Source organism: Pecten maximus, chromosome 1 (assembly GCF_902652985.1).
Source record: "Pecten maximus chromosome 1, xPecMax1.1, whole genome shotgun sequence".
In the NCBI taxonomy this organism is placed as follows: Eukaryota; Metazoa; Mollusca; class Bivalvia; order Pectinida; family Pectinidae; genus Pecten; species Pecten maximus.
The window spans coordinates 23656806-23678789 of record NC_047015.1 but is presented as its reverse complement, the minus strand read 5'-3'; the positions used below and the strand labels follow the sequence as shown (position 1 = coordinate 23678789).

The window sequence follows — 21984 nt, the reverse complement described above, 5'->3', positions numbered from 1 at the left end:
TTTGATTATCTGACAAATCTCTATAAAGTTATACTCATAACCTACAGTAGTATGAAGAAGAAGCTTTTGTGATTTCTCATTAAGTACACACATGTATCCAAAAGATATTATAAAAGATATACATATTAATATGACAGTTTCTGTAGGGTCTGGTTTGCAATGTCTGTTAATGTTTCACATCCTTTCTGTCATATTCCAATAAATTTAATCATATACAAAGTATGAAAGTATAACAAACTGATCGGATTCATACATGTAAACTTGATACCAAATTTGCCCATAAATCTGCCTAATCACCAAGCCAAGAACCGTGTTATAATAGTTTACTCAGACATGTACAGAGAATGACTTACAGTCCATCCTACTTAAATGTTTCTAAAACTTGAACAAAGTGACTGTGACAATGTACCAGGTAACACTGTGTACTAAAGTGCAGGGCCAAGAGAAACTAATCTAGCATGCACAGGATAAGTAAGCTTGTACTGGGAGTGACACCCTACTTTAAAAAAGACTGATCAAACGAAAATTAAAACAGAACAACAAAATACCAGAGAAAGGTGTCTAACCCTACTTTTATCCTTAAGAATCTATCTACATGAACATGCAGTGTTGGTGAAGGAAGGTAAAGAATTTACATATAGGAAAACAAGGTGTCTGGCTACCAAGACACTTTGTTCTCTTTGCCCCATTTTTTCATGGTGCGAGTGATGTATTCCACTTGCGGGTTACTAGTGTTACGAAGTAGTTGAACCACTTCCCGAAGTAGCTCTCTGCACAAACAAAACAGCAAGAAAATAAATGTTGACATCTCCCAAAAATATATTGTCTGCAGTGAAAATAATGTCGATGAAATAACAAAAGGAAATCATATTTGGTTTCATTACACTAATAATTAAACAGAAAAAGGAGTATTTTTCATAATTTCTAAAAAGCAGCTACTGAACTTGTTTAAGGTCTTTATTGAGCTGGTTCTGTATCAATTTAGGGAACAATGAAAGCATGTATGTGTTAACGTGTGTTTTCTCTTCCATTCTCTACTGGTACAACATAAAACAGGTTAATGGGAATCACCAGATGTCAAAGGGAATCAACAGATGTCAAACAATTTGTAGAGTAATGTCAATAGGAATCATCAGATGTCAAACAATTTGTAGAAATACTGTCAATAGGAATCATCAGATGTCAAACAATTTGTAGAAATACTGTCAATAGGAATCATCAGATGTCAAACAATTTGTAGAAATCCTGTCAATAGGAATCACCAGATGTCAAACAATTTGTAGAAATCCTGTCAATAGGAATCACCAGATGTCAAACAATTTGTAGAAATCCTGTCAATAGGAATCACCAGATGTCAAACAATTTGTAGAAATACTGTCAATAGGAATCATCAGATGTCAAACAATTTGTAGAAATACTGTCAATAGGAATCACCAGATGTCAAACAATTTGTAGAAATACTGTCAGTAGGAATCACCAGATGTCAAACAATTTGTAGAAATACTGTCAATAGGAATCACCAGATGTCAAACAATTTGTAGAAATACTGTCAATAGGAATCACCAGATATCAAACAATTTGTAGAAATACTGTCAATAGGAATCGCCAGATGTCAAACAATTTGTAGAAATACTTTCAATAGGAATCACCAGATGTCAAACAATTTGTAGAAACAATGTATTGTAAATGGGAATCACAATAATGGCAAATACAATTTTGTATTAGTTAAAACTCAAACAATGACCACAAAAACAACTTCCTGTCTGACATAACTGAGAACACTCAATTCACTGATTATCCTGTCTATTGTTAGAAACAAGCAATGACAAACTCCTGTTGAAGAACACCCACAAACTGATGACAAACTCCTGTTGAAGAACACCTACAAACTGATGAAAAACTCCTGTTGAAGAACACCCACAAACTGATGACAAACTCCTGTTGAAGAACACCCACAAACTGATGACAAACTCCTGTTGAAGAACACCCACAAACTGATGACAAACTCCTGTTGAAGAACACCCACAAACTGACACAATGACCTATGTTGCCTACAGTCTATATACAGCTTAAATAACAGAATCATTATTATCCTATAAAACTATCTTTAATACTTAAGGATAAATAATAGCTATTTATTCGCTCTCTTGTGATTCAGAAATAGAAAAGCTTTATTTAATGACTGATGCAACATCTACCACAACCCTTCACCACAGAGGAGTTCTTGACATTCCACAGATATAACTACAGATTACAATATTTGTACACAGACTGAATTCTGGGTAGTGATGGTATACGAATGACTGGTGGCTGTACTCACCTTGGTTCATGTCCAGCTATGATGAGTTGGAAAACGCCAACACAAGCTCCTCTCTTTCCCTCCCAGTACTCAGGGTTAGGATCAAGTCGTTCAAGTACATCAAATGATTTAGCAGCATAGTAAAATTGACCCATCTGAAAAATGTATAAAAATTCTAAATATTACAATGTTCATTTATTATTGCATTCTGAGATATGTGAATTGACAGACAAATGAGCCAGAATCAAGCAAAAGACTGGAACACTTTCATTGTCTTTAGCATGGAGCAACACATCACAAATCTGCTATTAGAAAAGAGATTGATTAAAATCTACAAGGATATAACTTTCATAAATCAGGTACCACTGCGATAATTTAACACTTCAAAAACAAGTATAAATAGATATATGTTTAATATTGTCTGAGTCCCTTTACTGACCTTGTAGCAGTCATTGGCGATAAGTTGGAGCAGACTAAAGGACTCTCCCGACGTCTCCATCTTCAGGTACAACTCCCACGCCAGGCGTGCCTTCCTGTTCATTATATCTGTAACCAAACATATCAAGTCACCATGCTGGAAAATTATTTCTGTTGATTTAGTCACTAATAAATTGAAGATATTGTAATAAAATTATTTCTGTTGATTTAGTCACTAATCAATTGAAGATATTGATTACAAAGAAAACAATGATTGAGGGTAAAAATGACAATGCACTGCCTTTAAGAGACATTCAATAAACTAACTACAAAAAATCTATAAGTGTAGGTGAATATTGACAATACAAACAATAGACACTGATGTAACATAAGTGATACTTACAACATCTAGCCAGCCAGCTCAGATAGGTATAATCATTTTTTATCTTCTCCATCTGAATCAACAGGAACACCTGCAATGATTACCAAAGTTATTATATGACAGAGTCCATATCAAACTTTAATGGGGTCCAGTCTCATATAGTACAAACAACTAGTCATACAGTATAGCCTTGGTGTGAGCAATTATCAAAACTAACCAGGTCTAAAGTTTACCAATACTGGCAGTTAGATTCTATTATTATCAGAAAGGTTATATATTTTTAATACCAGTAAATGTCTAATTAGCAATGGTAGTCATTCCAAAGGACACAATTCAAGTCAATGTGGATAGTACTACAGGATAACTTTGTCCCCACACAATACCAACCTCCTCAGCCTCCTTGTAGTTTCCTACTGCAGCTTTGGCCTGAGCGTAGTTAAAGTTGAACAGGTCATCATTGTAGAAATAGCTCTACAATATTAAGATATGTATTTTGTTATAAATCAGAAGATAAATTGAATCATGAATTGTTCATACCTTTTTCACTATATTTTAAAGTATTGGTATGTAAGTGGTATGTAAGTGGTATGTACTCACTTTCACCGAGTTGAGGTAGATTAAGACATCCTCAAACTGTCTGAGTAAGAAGAAACAGGACGCCATACACTGTCTCCCAGGAATGGTATCTGTTGGAAGATATGATTCACTTTATTTATAAAATATAAATATGTGTCAAAATTTGTCAAACAGTTCACTGACGTCCATTTTACCAAACATAGTGTTCTGACATTAGAGAGTAGGGTAGTCCTTTCCTGAACTGAGATTGTATATGACGACGATACATACCACATTCACTGGCTGATCCCCCTACTAACTGGAAGTATTGCTGGGCTATCTTTAGGTGCTCCTTCTAATCAAAAAGAAATAAAAGTTACTAATATCGACAGTGACAACCTTAAAAAAATTACTCATTTTACAACTAAAATTTATCTTTATGGTCTCCTAGTCATTACAAGTACTGGGCACTTCATTACAAATTAGTATGTTTAATAAAAACTACAGAAAAAAAAAAATTCTTAGTCTACCAATAGCATTTACACATTATAATAATATGCAACATTTATATAGCACACTATAGCTATCTAATTTGGAAAAAACTTAAATCCACTTGAAATTACATAACATAGTATAACATTGCTCATATACACTGTTATTTGGGACATCATCAAACATGTACTTCAGGCTGGTAAGAACTATAAATATAAATAGACTTTGGTATATACATTGTATCACAACCAGTGCATGATATGAGCATGATGTTCTGGTATATAAACATTCAAAATTATGTTTTAGGGTTTGGTTGTATAAATTCATGGTTTAAATGTATTCATAAGTATTTGGGAATTTTAACATAAAATGTAACAGCAACACAATATGAACAAAACAAAAACCAAAAACCGTTTTAACTGTAACAATCATCAAACTTTTACCATGGGGTTTGAAATTCCTTCATCATATGCTAACGGCTGGAGAAGAAACATTGCAATGGGACAGATCATTCAATATTTATTATGACTTAATGTTTGTAAACATCATTGTTGTTTAAATCATGAAAAATCAGCTTAATGATTCAGGACAAGTTTCCAATGGAGCGATTAACATATGAACAAAGAATTAACCAAAGCTGACAATGATACAGACCGAGCCCTGCTCCTGCCCAAGGGCTGCATTGACCACACCCTTCAGTATGTACTCCTGAGGAGTCGTTGGTTCCAGCTCCTTAATCAGGTTGTAAGCTTCTGCAATATCATCTGCCATGGAAATAAAAATCTATGTAGATTAGATGTGGAGTCAAAAGTCTAAGATGGTATTCAGGATGTTAAAGCCGTAATGTATATACTCCTATCTGTCATACATCATGGTCTTCAAAGACACCTTTCAAATTTCTACAAAGGCAGAATTGAAATTATAGTACTTAGTAGTGTGCATTGCAATCAATACTTGATAGTATTTTTTTAGCCTTCAAAAATCCACATTGATAGTACACGTTTATATTGATTACCATTAAGAAGATAAATACATTTGGAAACTATTTCATTATGATTCCTACTATTTGTAATGCTTTTTATTTGAAATAGTTCATTTTACATGCAATGCAGCACAAATCTGTCCCATGAAATAAACTTATAATAAAAGATCTAAATAATCTGTCCCATAAAATAAACCTATAATAAAAGTTCTAAATAATCTGTCCCATAAAATAAACCTATAATAAAAGATCTAAATAATCTGTCCCATAAAATAAACCTATAATAAAAGATCTAAATAATCTGTCCCATAAAATAAACCTATAATAAAAGTTCTAAATAATCTGTCCCATAAAATAAACCTATAATAAAAGATCTAAATAATCTGTCCCATAAAATAAACCTATAATAAAAGTTCTAAATAATCTGTCCCATGAAATAAACCTATAATAAAAGATCTAAATAATCTGTCCCATAAAATAAACCTATAATAAAAGTTCTAAATAATCTTCTTGCAAATAACCGACAGATACGTAAGGTTTCCTTGTATGAGGAAACAAATATTACAGCTGGTTAGTGGTTACCTTGTTTGAGGAGACCAATATTACAGGCTACCTTGTTTGAGGAGACAAATATTACTGGTTACCTTGTTTGAGGTGATAGATGACAAGGTTGAGTCGAGCCTCTGGGATGACATCTATGAGAGGGGGTAGCACTTGTAGGGACCCTTCTCCTCCTCGGAAAACAACCTTAGGATAGAATTTTCATGTTTAGGACAAATTTTAAATTTAAACTGATCAGATCACCACTGACAAGAAGATTGGATAATTCTGAGTAAAACAAATATATATCAGTTTCACAACATCACCTTCTTAGTATTTTATAGTATATCTGAAGAAGACCCCAACAAAATATGCAGATCCAAGCATCACATTCCAGAAACTAATTTGTTGCCAGTAAATTAAACTCCATGACAGTAAATATTGATGAAATATATTTGATTGGTCTATAAATAACATACACCATAAACAATAATACAATCTCTGAAGATACCCAATCATCCCAATGAATCACGAATCCTATCCTGAATTACTACCTACTGTAATTACTTACCAATAATATGAAAACCAACGTACATACAGTCTGTATATATAACAATGTCTGCAGTAAATTTTGCAGAATGATTTCATCTCAGAAAGCCTTATGAATCCAATACATCAATGTTGTGTAAGGAAGATTGTACAATGTCTGCTCTAGTGAATAATGTGGACAGAGACAATTTGTCTCCTCAGCTGGTCCACAGTATAATCTCAAATCTTAAATATTGATTCTATGCACATGACTGGTTCTCTCCTAAATTGGAATGATTGTTTGAATTGTGATTCCTACCAAATACATGCAAATAAATATAATTATCATTGTTATAGGAGACCTATTTCAATCTGATAAAGATTAAACTTATTTGAGTACTGGTGACCTTGACCTCTGAATTAATGCAGAGCAATTTTTTTTTAATGAACTATAATCTCCTCAATTCCTTATCAGATCTAATGAAATGAAAAATTGTTAATAAGAAATCCACTTTGAATTTGAAGAAAATGGCTGAAAAATTATTTATTCTATCAACAACCACCATCTTGTTATAATATGGCCGTAATGAGAATTTAAGAATAGCTATTCTCATGTTACTGGTACACTCAAGTTTCCATCACTTACCATGTTATGTTTGATGAGATCTCTAGCGAACACAAATGATGGAGTTGACATTTCTTGTAAACTCTTTAACTCAGCCTGGGCAAAAAAATGAAAAAAAAAAGAGTTTTGAATACAAATTAACAGTTATAAATATAGAGATGAAACAACCATCATATTTAAGGTTTGAGGCGATACTATTGACATACAAATGATGGCTGATACATGTTCTGTGTGAAACAATATATACAGATACAAACGCAAGTCATCTAAATAGCCCCTAATTATGTAGTAACAAGTGCCTTAATGGCTTTCCACTTGCAAAGCCCTTACAGACCTATAGGTTGAGGGCTATCACACTGTCACATACATACCTCCATGGCCTTCCCCTTGTAGAGCCTTTACAGACCTATAGGTTGAGGGTTATCACACTGTCACATACATACCTCCACAGCCTTCCCCTTGTAAAACCTTTACAGACCTATAGGTTGAAGGCTATCACACTGTCACATACAAACCTCCACAGCCTTCCCCTTGTAGAGCCTTTACAGACCTATAGGTTGAGGGTTATCACACTGTCACATACAAACCTCCACGGCCTTCCCCTTGTAGAGCCTTTACAGACCTATAGGTTGAGGGCTATCACACTGTCACATACAAACCTCCACGGCTTCCTCTTGTAGAACCTTTACAGACCTATAGGTTGAGGGCTATCACACTGTCACATACATACCTCCACGGCCTTCCCCTTGTAGAGCCTTTACAGACCTATAGGTTGAAGGCTATCACACTGTCACATACAAACCTCCACGGCTTCCTCTTGTAGAACCTTTACAGACCTATAGGTTGAGGGCTATCACACTGTCACATACATACCTCTGCGGCCTTTCCGTTGTACAGTCTGAAGTGATTACAGGCCTTTAGGTTGAGGGCTATAGCACTGTCAGGGTATTGTTGTAGATACACTGCTAACACCTCCTGTAAACCATCATATGTACCTCATCATTAGCGTTATACATATACAACTATTACAGAAAATCCTCAGCTAACTTCCTAAAATCTGTACCTATATTCATATTCATTTTTTATCAAAATGAAAAAAGGAATGCCTAAATGAAAACTAGATTATGGATAATAAATATGTAGGAAACAAAACCAAGCAATATCTTCTAATGTTTAGCCACTAACCTGTGAGACATCATAGTAGTCAAGTTTGTAGTAACATAGGGCCACATATACATTCAGGGCCAGGTAATCTCTGTAACACAAACAAAAGGCTTCATATACCCACAAGAACATAATTTTTATTATACATGTACATGTAATATAGATATGACTTAAATTTACAATGTTATTGAAAGTTATGCACTAATTGCTTCAATTGTGACTATAGGTTCATGGTGTCAAAGGCATTGTGAGGTAATCGAAGCAGGAAGAAGATATTGTCATTTCAGATTTCTTATCAGTCTTTTAGCAAAGATATCAGATTAACAGAACCTTGCATTTGTTTCCATTTCATGCAAGCTTTTAAAAAGTAATTAAGATTTCCTCATTTTTTTTACTGAGCATCAATTAAGGTGAAATGGAGAATTTATTTGACATGGAAACTGAAGTAAGATCCTTGATGTATTTCCAGTGGGGTACATCGAGGTGTTACATATTTATAAGGTCCTGTTGCTCTAACCTGTTGTCTAGGAGAATCCTCTTGTAGATGTCGATGGCCTCCTGGTAATGACTGCGGAGGTAGTGTATAGAGGCCAGAGACAGCTGGTCCTCCACTATGTCCTGTAGGTTCTGGTGGTAGGACATCAGCCGCTTCTCTTCATTAAACTTATGGGACAGATGAAAGCCCAGTCGGTTCTGCAGTCTGCTCTTTGGACCTGAAACATAAATACATAAATTCATGTTCCTCTTTCTGAAAACATTCAAACAGTACACATATATATTGGGGAGATTTCCACTGGTTTTAAGGCACTTCATTACATGGCCTTGACATTTTCAAGTATGCATGGTGGTCTAAATATTGTCTTCATCAGCAAGGATCTTTCAAAATCCCTCAGATGCCTTCCAGTAAAACTTTATGCAAAACCTTCCAAAGAAGACAATTTTGCAAGTGAAAGTGTAAGTCATATAGAGGCATTGAATAAACTACACTGGGAACAGAAATTCTAACAGCACTCAGTAAAATATCCATGTAAAGAAGTGCAAAAAACAAAGTGCAGACAGAGATGAGATTATAATCAGATTGACATTTTAAATGGCTTTTTAAAGCAGTATATCAAGAATGCCCTGTAATCTAGTGAATTATTGTGCCAGTATTTCATAATTTAGTAACATATACAGAAAGTTAAATAACATAAAGGACCATCTGGCTGTTTTCTGACCCAACACCAGACCTCAATATAGAGGACCAGCTGGCTGTAGTCTGGCCCAACACCAGATCTCTATATAGAGGACCAGCTGGCTGTAGTCTGGCCCAACACCAGACCTCTATACAGAGGACCAGCTGGCTGTAGTCTGGCCCAACACCAGACCTTTATATAGAGGACCAGTTACCTGTAGTCTGGCCCAACACCAGACCTTTATATAGAGGACCAGCTGGCTGTAGTCTGGCCCAACACCAGATCTCCATGTAGAGGACCAGTTACCTGTAGTCTGGCCCAACACCAGACCTTTATATAGAGGACCAGTTACCTGTAGTCTGGCCCAACACCAGACCTTTATATAGAGGACCAGTTACCTGTAGTCTGGCCCAACACCAGATCTCTATATAGAGGACCAGCTGACTGTAGTCTGGCCCAACACCAGACCTCTATATAGAGGACCAGCTGGCTGTAGTCTGGCCCAACACCAGACCTCAATATAGAGGACCAGCTGACTGTAGTCTGGCCCAACACCAGACCTTTATATAGAGGACCAGTTACCTGTAGTCTGGCCCAACACCAGACCTCAATATAGAGGACCAACTAGCTGTAGTCTGGCCCAACACCAGACCTCAATATAGAGGACCAGCTAGCTGTAGTCTGGCCCAACACCAGACCTCAATATAGAGGACCAGTTACCTGTAGTCTGGCCCAACACCAGACCTCAATATAGAGGACCAGCTGACTGTAGTCTGGCTCAACACTAGGCAATATGGCATTAGGAAAACTTAGCTTGATGTTTACACTATTATAATATTTTAGCATGGTAGGGCAATGGAAAGAACACCAGACACACTTTTTTATACAAAAACAAAAACAAATTATGTTAAGTCAAACAGCAAAAAAACAACATTCAACAATGTCAAATATATGTAGGTTATATTGTCAGTACTGATAGAAAATGGTCAGTCAGTATAACTATAACTAATTATTGATTAATTATAGTTACACTGTCCATCACACATTTCAGGTCCAGACTTTGTTATGTGATTGTCTGATACAATACTTTATCTGTTAATAGATTACGACCAATTATAAACTTCCCCCAATCTTTACCCTAACTAGAAAAGCTAGATCACTGATAATAACAATATTGTAGCAATGGTTTTCTAGGCATCACAAATATTTTATACTGGTGTTGATCTCCCATTTAAAATGTTCTTGGTGTGATATAGTAGGGAGAACACCAGGAATACAAACTTCTGTGATATGTGTGTGTATATATATACTGCCTTTATTCCTGCATTATGTGTATTGATGGGAGTCGACATTCAATTAAATCAATCAAAGTATAGTAGTCATATTAGATCATCTTGGTGTAATATAAGAAACTAAAACTGAAACCAATTTGAAACAGTAAATTTGAATTAACTTTTGACAAAAAGTAATTATAAATACTCACAATGTGGCAATTTAGTCTCTAAGGGAACATTGGGGTCTAGAACTAACTCAAAATAAGGACACTTATAAATACTAGTTTGATTCAAGTTTGATTCCAGTTTCCTGTCCTTTACAGAAGGGTGGAAATGTACCATGCATGATATAAACACACTGTGAAAACAACAATTAATACAGGAGGGTGCAGACACACTGTGATAAAATTCTATAAAATAATCACATTTATAAATACTAGTTTCTCTGGTTCAAGTTTGCTGTCCATTACAGAAGGGTGGAGATTTACACCACAATGCATGGCAATCATTCATAGTCCTTATAACAGGAACTATTTTCAAGTTTATTGATTTTTTATTGAAAATGAATAATAATCTGTTACTTTTATTCAACAAGTAAAAATGTTGATGCCAGTACAGCTCTTCATGTTGTGATGATATTCTTATAGCGAAATAAACAATCACCAATTCTTTTACCCTTTGAAACACTTCTTTTACCATTAGAAACACTACCACTAAGTGATATAGACAATACTTTGTTACATATTGTTTTGATATATTAGTCAGATGCTTTACACACACAATAAATCATATTGAAGCAGCATATTTTCTGTTTGGTTCAACATTAAAACAGTTTCTTTTCAGAAGGAATAATATCAAACAAGAGTATCCACATTCATAGCTACAAATGTAATGAGTGCCTCTACCACATAATGACTGACACAAAGACTTAAATACATACATTTTATATAGTTATATAACTTTATCAAGCTTAACTTCATAATCACAAATAGGTTTATCTTAATTCATTTAGTTTCCTTCAAATCTGCTCAGTTGTGTCAACCACAATTCATAAGTAAAGTATGTAACAAACATCTAGAAATAGAAGGTGAACCATCTCTGCTCATGCTGTCACATCCCGGATGATACACAGAAAAGAATATGTTTGCTTATCAAATATAAAGAAGTTTCACTGCCAATTCATGATGGCTTTTCAAACTTAACCTATTTTAATTTTTGTCTAACAGACTCATGTTGACTCTGGAAGTGGTAGATGATGTTATTTGATCCAATCCTTTAAAATTTCCTTTGCCTTCTCGGCAGCAACCATGAGTATGTCTCAGATCCACTTTAAAATTTCCTTTGCCTTCTCGGCAGCAACCATGAGTATGTCTCAGATCCACTTTGGGCTTCTGATGAGTGGCATCACCAGTCTGACATTCTTTAAAGCAAACCAGTTTAAGCATGTGTATTTTCCATGGCTCATTTACATATAGAGAGTGGTGCACTACATTAGAGATTCCCCAAATTCAGTTGGAAGTTTCCTGGTTTTAATTGCCATTATGATAAACTAAGGTACACACTGTATTGATTCTCACATTGTATCATCATTAGGGTATATTTCCTATCATTAAATATATTTTTGTGATTTCACCATATTTTATATGTTACAAAAGTATAGAGAGACTTTAAGTTACCTTAATTCAAGACTGGAATTTCATCAGTTTTCTTTACCAATATTTCTACATATGTTAACAATATAATACTCAGCTTACAGAGTCACAAACATGATATTAATCAAGGTCTAGATTTAGCAGCTCATCACTTTTATCAAGAATGCTATGAAAACATTTGTGCTTCACAAGTAAATTAACAACAAACAAGAGGCCCATGGGGCCTGTATCGCTCACCTGGTTGGATTTGACCAAATGTCAAAATAATGTTCATGTTCAATTCCTTTTGTTTGTTAACCTCAAACAATGCTACATTTTTGTATTTATGGTTATAGCGTGGGGATCCCAACTGCTTTAAAGAAATAATGAAGTCCAGACTCTCTGAGTTTACAACATGCATTTATAACTTTATGACTAGTAGTGATTTAAAAGAATTACCTCTATTTCCCATATGGGGCCCGCCCCTTTTGGCCCCTTGGGGGTCAGAGTCACCATTTATGCAAAATCTGTTCCCCTTCCCCAAAGAATGTTTCTTACTAAATTGGGTTCAAATCCATTCTTAACTTTATGACTAGTGGCGATTTGAAGGAATTACCTCAATTTCCCCAATTGGGCCCCGCCCCTTTGGCCCCTTAGGGGTCAGAGTCACCATTTATGCAAAATCTGTTCCCCTTCCCCAAAGGATGTTTCTGACCAAATCGGGTTCAAATCCATTCATAACTTTATGACTAGTAGCGATTTAAAGGAATTACCTCTATTTCCTAATTAGGCCCCGCCCCTTTGGCCCCTTGGGGGTCAGAGTCACCATTTATGCAAAATCTATTCCCTATCCCCAAAGGATGTTTCTGACCAAATTGGGTTCAAATCCATTCATAACTTTATGACTAGTAGCGATTTAAAGGAATTGCCTCAATTTCCCCTATTGGGCCCCGCCCCTCAGGCCCCTTTGGGGTCAGAGTCACCATTTATGCAAAATCTGTTCCCCTTCCCCAAAGAATGTTTCTGACCAAATTGGGTTCAAATCCATTCATAACTTTATGACTAGTAGCGATTTGAAGGAATTACCTCTATTTCCCCATTAGGCCCCGCCCCTTTGGCCCCTTGGGGGTCAGAGTCACCATTTATGCAAAATCTATTCCCCTTCCCCAAAGGATGTTTCTGACCGAATCGGGTTCAAATCCATTCATAACTATATGACTAGTAGCGATTTGAAGGAATTACCTCTATTTCCCCCATTAGGCCCCGCCCCTTTGGCCCCTTGGGGGTCAGAGTCACCATTTATGCAAAATCTGTTCCCCTTCCCCAAAGGATGTTTCTGACCAAATTGGGTTCAAATCCATTCATAACTTTATGACTAGTAGTGATTTAAAGGAATTGCCTCAATTTCCCCTTTTGGGCCCCGCCCCTTTGGCCCCTTAGGGGTCAGAGTCACCATTTATGCAAAATCTGTTCCCCTTCCCCAAAGAATGTTTCTGACCAAATCGGGTTCAAATCCATTCATAACTTTATGACTAGTAGCGATTTAAAGGAATTACCTCTATTTCCTAATTAGGCCCCACCCCTTTGGCCCCTTGGGGGTCAGAGTCACCATTTATGCAAAATCTGTTCCCCTTCCCCAAAGAATGTTTCTGACCAAATTGGGTTCAAATCCATTCATAACTTTATGACAAGTAGCGATTTGAAGGAATTACCTCTATTTCCCCATTAGGCCCCGCCCCTTTGGCCCCTTGGGGGTCAGAGTAACCATTTATGCAAAATCTGTTCCCCTTCCCCAAAGGATGTTTCTGACCAAATCGGGTTCAAATCCATTCCTAACTTTATGACTAGTAGCGATTTGAAGGAATTACCTCTATTTCCCCCATTAGGCCCCGCCCCTTTGGCCCCTTGGGGGTCAGAGTCACCATTTATGCAAAATCTGTTCCCCTTCTGCCAAGAATGTTTCTGGCCAAATTTGGTCAAAATCCAATAAGAACTTTTTGACTAGTAGCGATTTGAAGCAAATGTTGACGGACGGACGGACGACGGACGACGGACGACGGACGCTGCGCCATGACATAAGCTCACCGGACCTTCGGTCCAGGTGAGCTAAAAACAAGAAGGTGCCACCTGGATGGTGAGACATCATGCTTCTATAACCATGGTTACTACAACATCAGGATTCTATAACCATGGTTACTACAACAACATGCATATGTGACAACTGGTCCATTCAAAACAGCTATCAAGCTCGTAGAAATCAACACTCTTTTATTATATGGGGGACATTTCAGCAGATGAATGAGCTACTAATAAGACAATCTACAATCCAATCACTACTACAAAGCATTTGTATTACTGCACAAAATTACAGCATTATTGTACATGTCTTCCTTCCAAGTAAATTTCAAAAGAGTCAAAGCAAACAATCAATATTGATTTATATTTTTAATCATCAAATTATCATGAATTAATCAGGTAAATTTCAACTTGTGTTTATAGGGTTCTTTCCAGCTGTTCAACATTGTATAACAAGTATACCTGGTAGAGGTTCCATTGGAACTCCATGCACTAGCTTCAACCAGATACAATAATAGCTTATCAGAATTACTGGAAAACAATACTGAACGAGCCGACAAGGATTACAAAACAAGAGGCCCATGGGCCTTAACAGTCACCTGATATTTGAAATATTTCAGTTAATTTAATTGACCCTTTTTGAACCCACCCATCAGCCCCTAGGGGTCAGTCAAGGCCAACAGGTGTATACCATTAAGCTGTCATCCAATGCTGATAATGTTAAGAAAGTTAGAATGAATTCCGATAGAAATCAAACAAATAATAGTCAAAAATGTGATTTCCCTATATAAACTATAGTAAAATCTACCCCCTTCCCAGGGCCAAACTTAAGACCCCAGGGTCATGAAGTTCATTACATTAGTAAAGCACTATAAGACCCTTCAACCTATGAAGAGTATTTGATTCTGTCTTAATTGGGTCTTGAGAAGAAGATCTTTGAAATTTCAGTCTATTTGACCCTTTTTAGCCCCGCCCATCAGCCCCTGGGGATCAGTCAGGGCCAACATGTGCATAACATCAAACTGCCATCCAAAGCTGATAATGTTTACCAAATTAGAATGAATTCCAATAGAAATCAAACAAATAATAGTCAAAAATGAGATTTCCCTATATAAACTATAGTAAAGTTTACCCCCTCCCCAGGGGCAAATGTGAGACCCCAGGGTCAGGAAATTCACAATTTTGGTAAAGCACCTTAAGACCCTTCTATCTATGAAGAGTATTTGATTCCATCATATCTGAGATTAGAGAAGAAGATTTTTGAGAGTCAATTTGACCCTTTTTAGCCCCGCCCATCAGCCCCTGGGTGTCAGTCAGGGCCAAAATGTATAAACCATCAAACTGCCATCACAAGCTGATAATGTTAACAAAGTTAGAATGAATTCCAATAGAAATCCAACAAATAATAGTCAAAAATGTGATTTCCCTATATAAACTATAGTAAAATTTACCCCCTCCCCAGGGTCAGGAAATTCACAATTTTGGTAAAGCATATTAAGACCCTTCCATTTATGAAGAGTGTTTGATTTCACTATGTCTGGGAGTAGAGAAGTAGATTTTTGAAGTTTTAGTCAATTTGACCCTTTTTAGCCCCGCCCATCAGCCCCTGGGGTCAGTCAGTGCCAACATGTGTATACCATCAAACTGCCATCACAAGCTGATAATGTTAACCAAATTAGAATGAATTCCAATAGGGGCAAACGTGAGACCCCAGGGTCAGGAAATTCACAATTTTGGAAAAGCACCTTAAGACCCTTCCATCTATGAAGATCGAGTGTTTGATTCCACCATATCTGAGAGTAGAGAAGAAGATTTTTGAAGTTTTTGTTAATTTGACCCTTTTTAGCCCTGCCCATTAGCCCCTGGGGGTCAGTCAGGGCCAATATGTGCATACCATCAATCTGTTATCCCATGCTGATAATGTTAAGCAAATTAGAATGAATTCCAATAAAAATCCAACAAATTATAGTCAAAAATGTGATTTCCCTATATAAACTATAATAAAGTTTACCCCCTCCCCAGGGGCAAACCTGAGACCCCTGGGTCATGAAATTCACAATTTTGGTAAAGCACCTTAAGACCCTTCCATCTATGAAGAGTATTTGATTCCACCATATCTGAGAGTAGAGAAGAAGATTTTTGAAGTTTTAGTCAATTTGAACCTTTTTAGCCCCGCCCCTCAGGCCCCTTGGGGGTGGGGACCATATAATTCACAATTTTGGTTGACCTTTAGCCATAGAAGCTTCCTGCCAAATTTCATTGAATTTGGTTTAGGGGTTTTGGAGAAGAAGTCGAAAATGTAAATTGTTTACGGACGCACGACGGATGATGACGGACAAAAGGGGATTAGAATAGGTCACTTGAGACTTTGTCTCAGGTGACCTAAAAACTTAGTTATCATCATGATTGGTATACAGGGAATACACCTGTATCTGATCCTATAAGTGTATACAGGTCATATGACCTATTGTCAAGTATAAAGAAATAACGTCACAGACACGAAAATGATTGTCACAAACTGAGACAACTGATATAATTATAAGGTCAGGATGATTTCAAGAATGACAAAGAAATGCATGTTTTCTTCAATACTGTATTTGTTTAAGAATTGGCTATATGATTAAAAACAATCTTAAAGTTTCCATTTCATACAAATTTTATAAAATTTGACTTTTTTATAATAATAATTCTTTGACTTGCTTTTAGCAAATGGAAACCCACATAAGATCGTTTGTACCATGCTTGTATGATAATGCCATACAAATTCTCAAGAAATTAATCTCAGCAGCATTTTTTTTTCAAACTGACCAAATATTGAAGAAAAATTTAATAAAATTATCCTATTTAAACCTTATTAATAGTTATATTTAAGTAGGAGTATTGAAGACATACTGTACATGTACATCTGTCAAAATTTGAAATAGAAGCAAAACCTAGAGTACTGTGCATGTCATAAAGAAATTTAGCTGCCACCTTGTGAACTATATACAAAGTGGCATTGTTTGGCATGACTGATATAATGGTCCAAATCCACAGAAAAAGTACAACCAGTGCAAGATAAAAAGAAAAGCTTTACGTTACCTTGCTCACTGGCTGCTCGTATGTATAAAGCAAGAGATACACTTTACAAAATCACAAAATAACAAGTCAGCAAAGATACAAATCACAGTGAAGTAAATTTGAACTTTCTAAAACTAACTGTTGTGAAGACAAGATTCTGATGAAAGTTTGAACTAAACACAATTAATTAAATATATATTATCCTCATTCTCATAATTCAGCTGTTTAACTAACTGACTTATTAAAGTAAACATCCTTGCTGCCATGGCCAATACATGGAAACTGAATGCAAAAATATGGATCAAAGTTTAGAAATCTGTCAAACATTTTTGCAATTTTCAAAAAGGGTGATTAAAATTATTTTTTTAGTTTAATTACTGGTTTTGTAAGTGTGGTCAATGTCGGATCCACAATATCTTCACAACAATTACATTTTTAAATTTCAAATTTATCATAAATATATACTTGTATTCATTTTTATCTTTGCGGCCTCGAATACTGCCCCAGCGGTTTGTTATTTCTAAATGGGTAATATATTTTTACAATATTATATTTTGAAATTCCTTTCAATTCACATGTGGAAACTCTGCATTTGGCCAATGATGATGATGATGATGATTATTAATGCGTAGCTGTGGTACATAAATATCAGGATTTATGCATTGTACATGTAACAAAGATGGACACAGGTACATTAATAAGCATATGTACCTGGTAAAAATCTTATCATATCCTATGTGCTTAGGTGTCTTGTGTCCATGTATGGAGCTTTTATGTATACATTGTATGTAGTAACATATCTTACATTTATTGAAAAAAATTTAAACATCAAAAAAATATTAAAACTTTTCTTTTTAAATATTTAAAATATCTGACATAAAAAACTTATTTATCATTATAGCTTCTAAAGACAATTTCAAACTGTGGGACATGAATGTCCCTGTTTCTAAGCCATGAACTTGGTGTTAAAGGTATGACAGTGTAGGCATCAAAGGTGACAAACTAGGCTTTGACATTTTACCCTTGACAACAGACCATCTGAATGTGATCAGGTATACTGGAACTTAAAGTTATATGGTGTAAATATAAGGTATATAAGGTAGGACATTGATTTAGAACAAGAGGTCCATGGGCCTTAACAGTCTCCCGACTGAGCCTTGTATTGTACAGAGATAAATCTACATTTACATTCATTTAGGATATTTTCCTATTTACATTCATTTAAGACATATTCCTATAAGTTTTTTTAAGATTATGGGTCCCACTATGTAAAATTTCAAGAATTCTTATGGGTCCTGACAAAAATTTGTGAGTTCATGACCTAGGACTCACATGTAGATTTATAGCTGATTGCAATACCAAAGAATACATATTACATACTGCAGTACCATTGCAGCTATCTTGGTTTCTGATTAACCTGACAAATAACAGCACATGGTCAGGATCATTTGAGGCTAGTTTGAGCTGAATCCACAGCCAGTGGAACTTGAAAATCAACTTTATGAAAAATAACAACACTTGGTCAGAACCATGCATCCCAGGATCATTTCAGGCAAGCTAGAGGACAACATTGAAACGTTGATGGATGAAATGATGATTAGGTCATCCCGACCCTTTTGGTTAGATGACCTAAGAATGTGTCCTGAACAATGACCTTGACAACCAAAATGTGATCAGGTGTAGAACTTCATGTTATGACATTTAATGTATTGTGGTAATATGAAACTAATGCTGCGGGGTTTCTCAAGATATGTCATTTGCTCATAACTGAAAATTCTTTTGAAATGAACAGGAACTGTAACAATAGGCAGTAATACAAAGTCATGTAGTATATCTAGTAATGAATAGCTTTTGGTTAATGAGTATGCATAACTTTGAGAACTGTTTCAGACTTTCAAAGTTTCATCCTCAATGTATAAATTACATATAAAGGCGACTGCAACACATATAATTAACTTATATATAACCAATTACATACAGGGTGTTATAAAGACAGAAGCAGATATTCAAGTAAGTTATTCTTTTCAAAGATGATAAAATTTCACTGATCAAACCAGCCATTACATTAGCATACCAAAGTTATATCATATCAAATAGTTTAAATAAAGTGATCAAATTAGCCTCCTATGCAAAGCAATGAAGTGTAAATGTCATTTTTGATCATAGTGTTACACACTTAATTTCGAACACAATGAAAAGAAAAAATAAGGAAAAAAATACAGCCACCATACAATTCATGCAAAGAAGCTGGACAACCAATCATAAAAATCTCATACATGTCAGTCGTATATTAAAACAGGACACCCATTATGATCTATAATGCATGTTTACAAGCAGTTTCTAAAAAAGAGAGGACAGCCTTGAACATTGTGTCATATTGCCATGAAGAGGATAGCTTCTGTTAATCACATATACTTTGTGATAATAATTTACTAACCATCATTTGTAGAAGTTTTCTTATTAGAAGGTGAACATTTAAACCATAGACATTATTAAGGGTCTAAACTGAAATAAAATTATATTTGCATTTAGACTTCCTATTTGTAGTGGATCCAACTTTTATTAATGTGGAAGTTGCAAAATAAAAATCATAAAAAATCTTACCTCTTTGAGCAGCCTTATCAGATTCTGTATACATCCCAAGGAAAAAGTAACAACAAGCTAGATTGATCCATACATCTGGATGACAGCCATCTCGCTTTGTCATTCTCTCATATTCCTATAATACAAAAAATATTCCAGAATAATTCATAATTATGTCTGGATGCATAGCCACCACCTTTGTCAATATTTCTTCGATAAAATAAAATTGGCTTAAACAGATCATTATAAATACACCGGGCAATTTCCTGTTTAACAATATATACATACAGCCAGGAAATATTTTGAGCAATTTGTAATAATTATAATGATTAGTCAATTACAAATACCTCTATGGAAATGAGTATACGAAAATTTACCAGTAACATCTTTAAAATACAGAAAAATAAACATAATTACCAAAATATGACACCATTTTGCAATTGTACAACTACAACTCCATATACATTATTGATCTGAATATCACAGCTATTCCTAAGAATGAAAATGATTGGCATAGGAACATGCTAATTGCATATACAATATTTTCATTAAACGGCTGTTAAGAATAATTAAATTAAGGATTTACAAAAAAATAAAGCTTATTTGAAATGAATGCTAGGTACTGAAGGTAACAATCAGTCAAACTTAGGTGAAAGATTAATATATCTCATCCTACCCCAGTATATTTGGTCAGTAAAATGATAAAGTCGTACTTGTACCCAATTAAAAAATATATATATGTTATGTACTTCATGAAAAGTGCCTACCTCCATAGCACGTTTGTAATCTCCCAAGTGAAATGCACAGTAGGCTATCCAGAGATCTGTTTCTTCATTTCCTTTTCCACTGATTCTGTTGAACTGTAAAACAGACAAAAGACTAAAATAAGAACATGGGTATATGACTATCAAAGTATATCCACTGTATCTAACACTACGCAGATTTTTACTGTTTTGTCCTTTATGAAATGCTTATTGTTATGTCAGTTATTAGTAGCCTATGCACATTACAATTTTTTTTTTATTAACTAGATTTACCTCTGATAAAGTTATTGCACCAGTATAATCTCTGGAACTCAAGAAATCTTCTAATTTGGGTAACTTCTTCTTTTTCTTGTTTTCTTTTGCAGGTGTAGTTGAGCCAGGCCCAATGGCCGGCTTTTGCCTTGAAAGCATCTGAAACCACAAATGAATAAATAAGTCTAAATAATCACACAATTTCAGTCGTTTTTTTTTCTTTATTCAGTAATAACAGGTTATCACACTCAGACACAGACTGTTTGCTGGTGCCACATAGATAAAATCAACCATTAACCTTGACATTTCAAACTAAATCTTTTTTTTTTTTTACATCACATCCACTAGATATAAATGGTTAAAAATGTTTTACAATATATTTCAACATTACCACCAACATCATCTGTTTACTTTATTTGTCAGTTTAACAACTGATGTGTTTTACCCAATGTATACTAACAAGGCAATCAATTTGAGCCGAGGTCATAGTAAAACATGCCAAAGTACGTCCTCAATTTACATGTGCCTTAAAAATGTAGTCATAGTGTACCAAACAAGACCTGTTGTGTTTTGAAATATGAGATATAGCATGACAGACATTTGAATAGCTGGTCTGACACTACACATCTATAGATCCAGATAGATATAAGACACTTAAACAATACTAAATTATTTCCAAATTTACATACAAAATATCAACTGAAACTTAATATTTTTGTGAAAGAACTTGTAAATCGACAATCACGTTCTTGTGTTTTGATTTGTTTACAGGTGAGGTGTAACTAAACGACACGCCAATAATATATTTGGATAGAAATAAATCTCGGTTAGAATGTCAACATGTTTAACACAAACTAACACTTTTAAAACTGTTCCTCCACATCTGTTCATTATTTTCAGCGAAAAGAAAAGAATATTCAATAAAGATACCCCCCCTCCCATTGCCACCGTAATTGAACAGTTCGAAAACGAAAAGTTGTCGTCCAGCATTATATCACAATATACTTTTTGTGTTCACTGCAACATGCACTTATCAGAGAGTGGTTAGATAAATTCTTGACAGCAAACACCATTACCATTTTGATGCCGAAGATGTGCTTTTCGTTTACGCCGTCAAACTACTCTAGCATCTGTGTTGGTATGCACAGCACTGCGCAGGTGCGTAATAATCTGGGTCTGTTGATA

General features: G+C 35.2%; 1 protein-coding gene across 5 annotated transcripts in view; it reads right to left on the bottom strand.

The window, feature by feature from the left end:
• The window catches only part of LOC117328308 (intraflagellar transport protein 56-like), a 25319-nt gene extending 3335 nt beyond the window's left edge, over positions 1-21984 (bottom strand). The window contains exons 1-17 of one of the 5 annotated variants that reach the window (XM_033885849.1): positions 21876-21984; positions 20821-20958; positions 20551-20643; positions 19805-19919; positions 17222-17233; positions 8502-8697; positions 8006-8075; positions 7694-7795; positions 6842-6916; positions 5772-5874; positions 4800-4909; positions 3945-4008; positions 3696-3784; positions 3486-3569; positions 3120-3189; positions 2739-2845; positions 2321-2454 (exon numbers count right to left, since the gene is read on the bottom strand). In XM_033885849.1, the coding sequence (XP_033741740.1) occupies positions 2321-2454; positions 2739-2845; positions 3120-3189; positions 3486-3569; positions 3696-3784; positions 3945-4008; positions 4800-4909; positions 5772-5874; positions 6842-6916; positions 7694-7795; positions 8006-8075; positions 8502-8697; positions 17222-17233; positions 19805-19919; positions 20551-20643; positions 20821-20958; positions 21876-21878 (1565 nt within the window). In that variant the 5' untranslated portion in view covers positions 21879-21984. Of the gene's footprint in view, positions 1-635; positions 771-2320; positions 2455-2738; positions 2846-3119; positions 3190-3485; positions 3570-3695; positions 3785-3944; positions 4009-4799; positions 4910-5771; positions 5875-6841; positions 6917-7693; positions 7796-8005; positions 8076-8501; positions 8698-10642; positions 10685-17221; positions 17234-19804; positions 19920-20550; positions 20644-20820; positions 20959-21875 lie in introns of all 5 variants that reach the window. The other 4 variants (XM_033885834.1, XM_033885842.1, XM_033885860.1 and 1 more) reach the window with 4 other exon arrangements.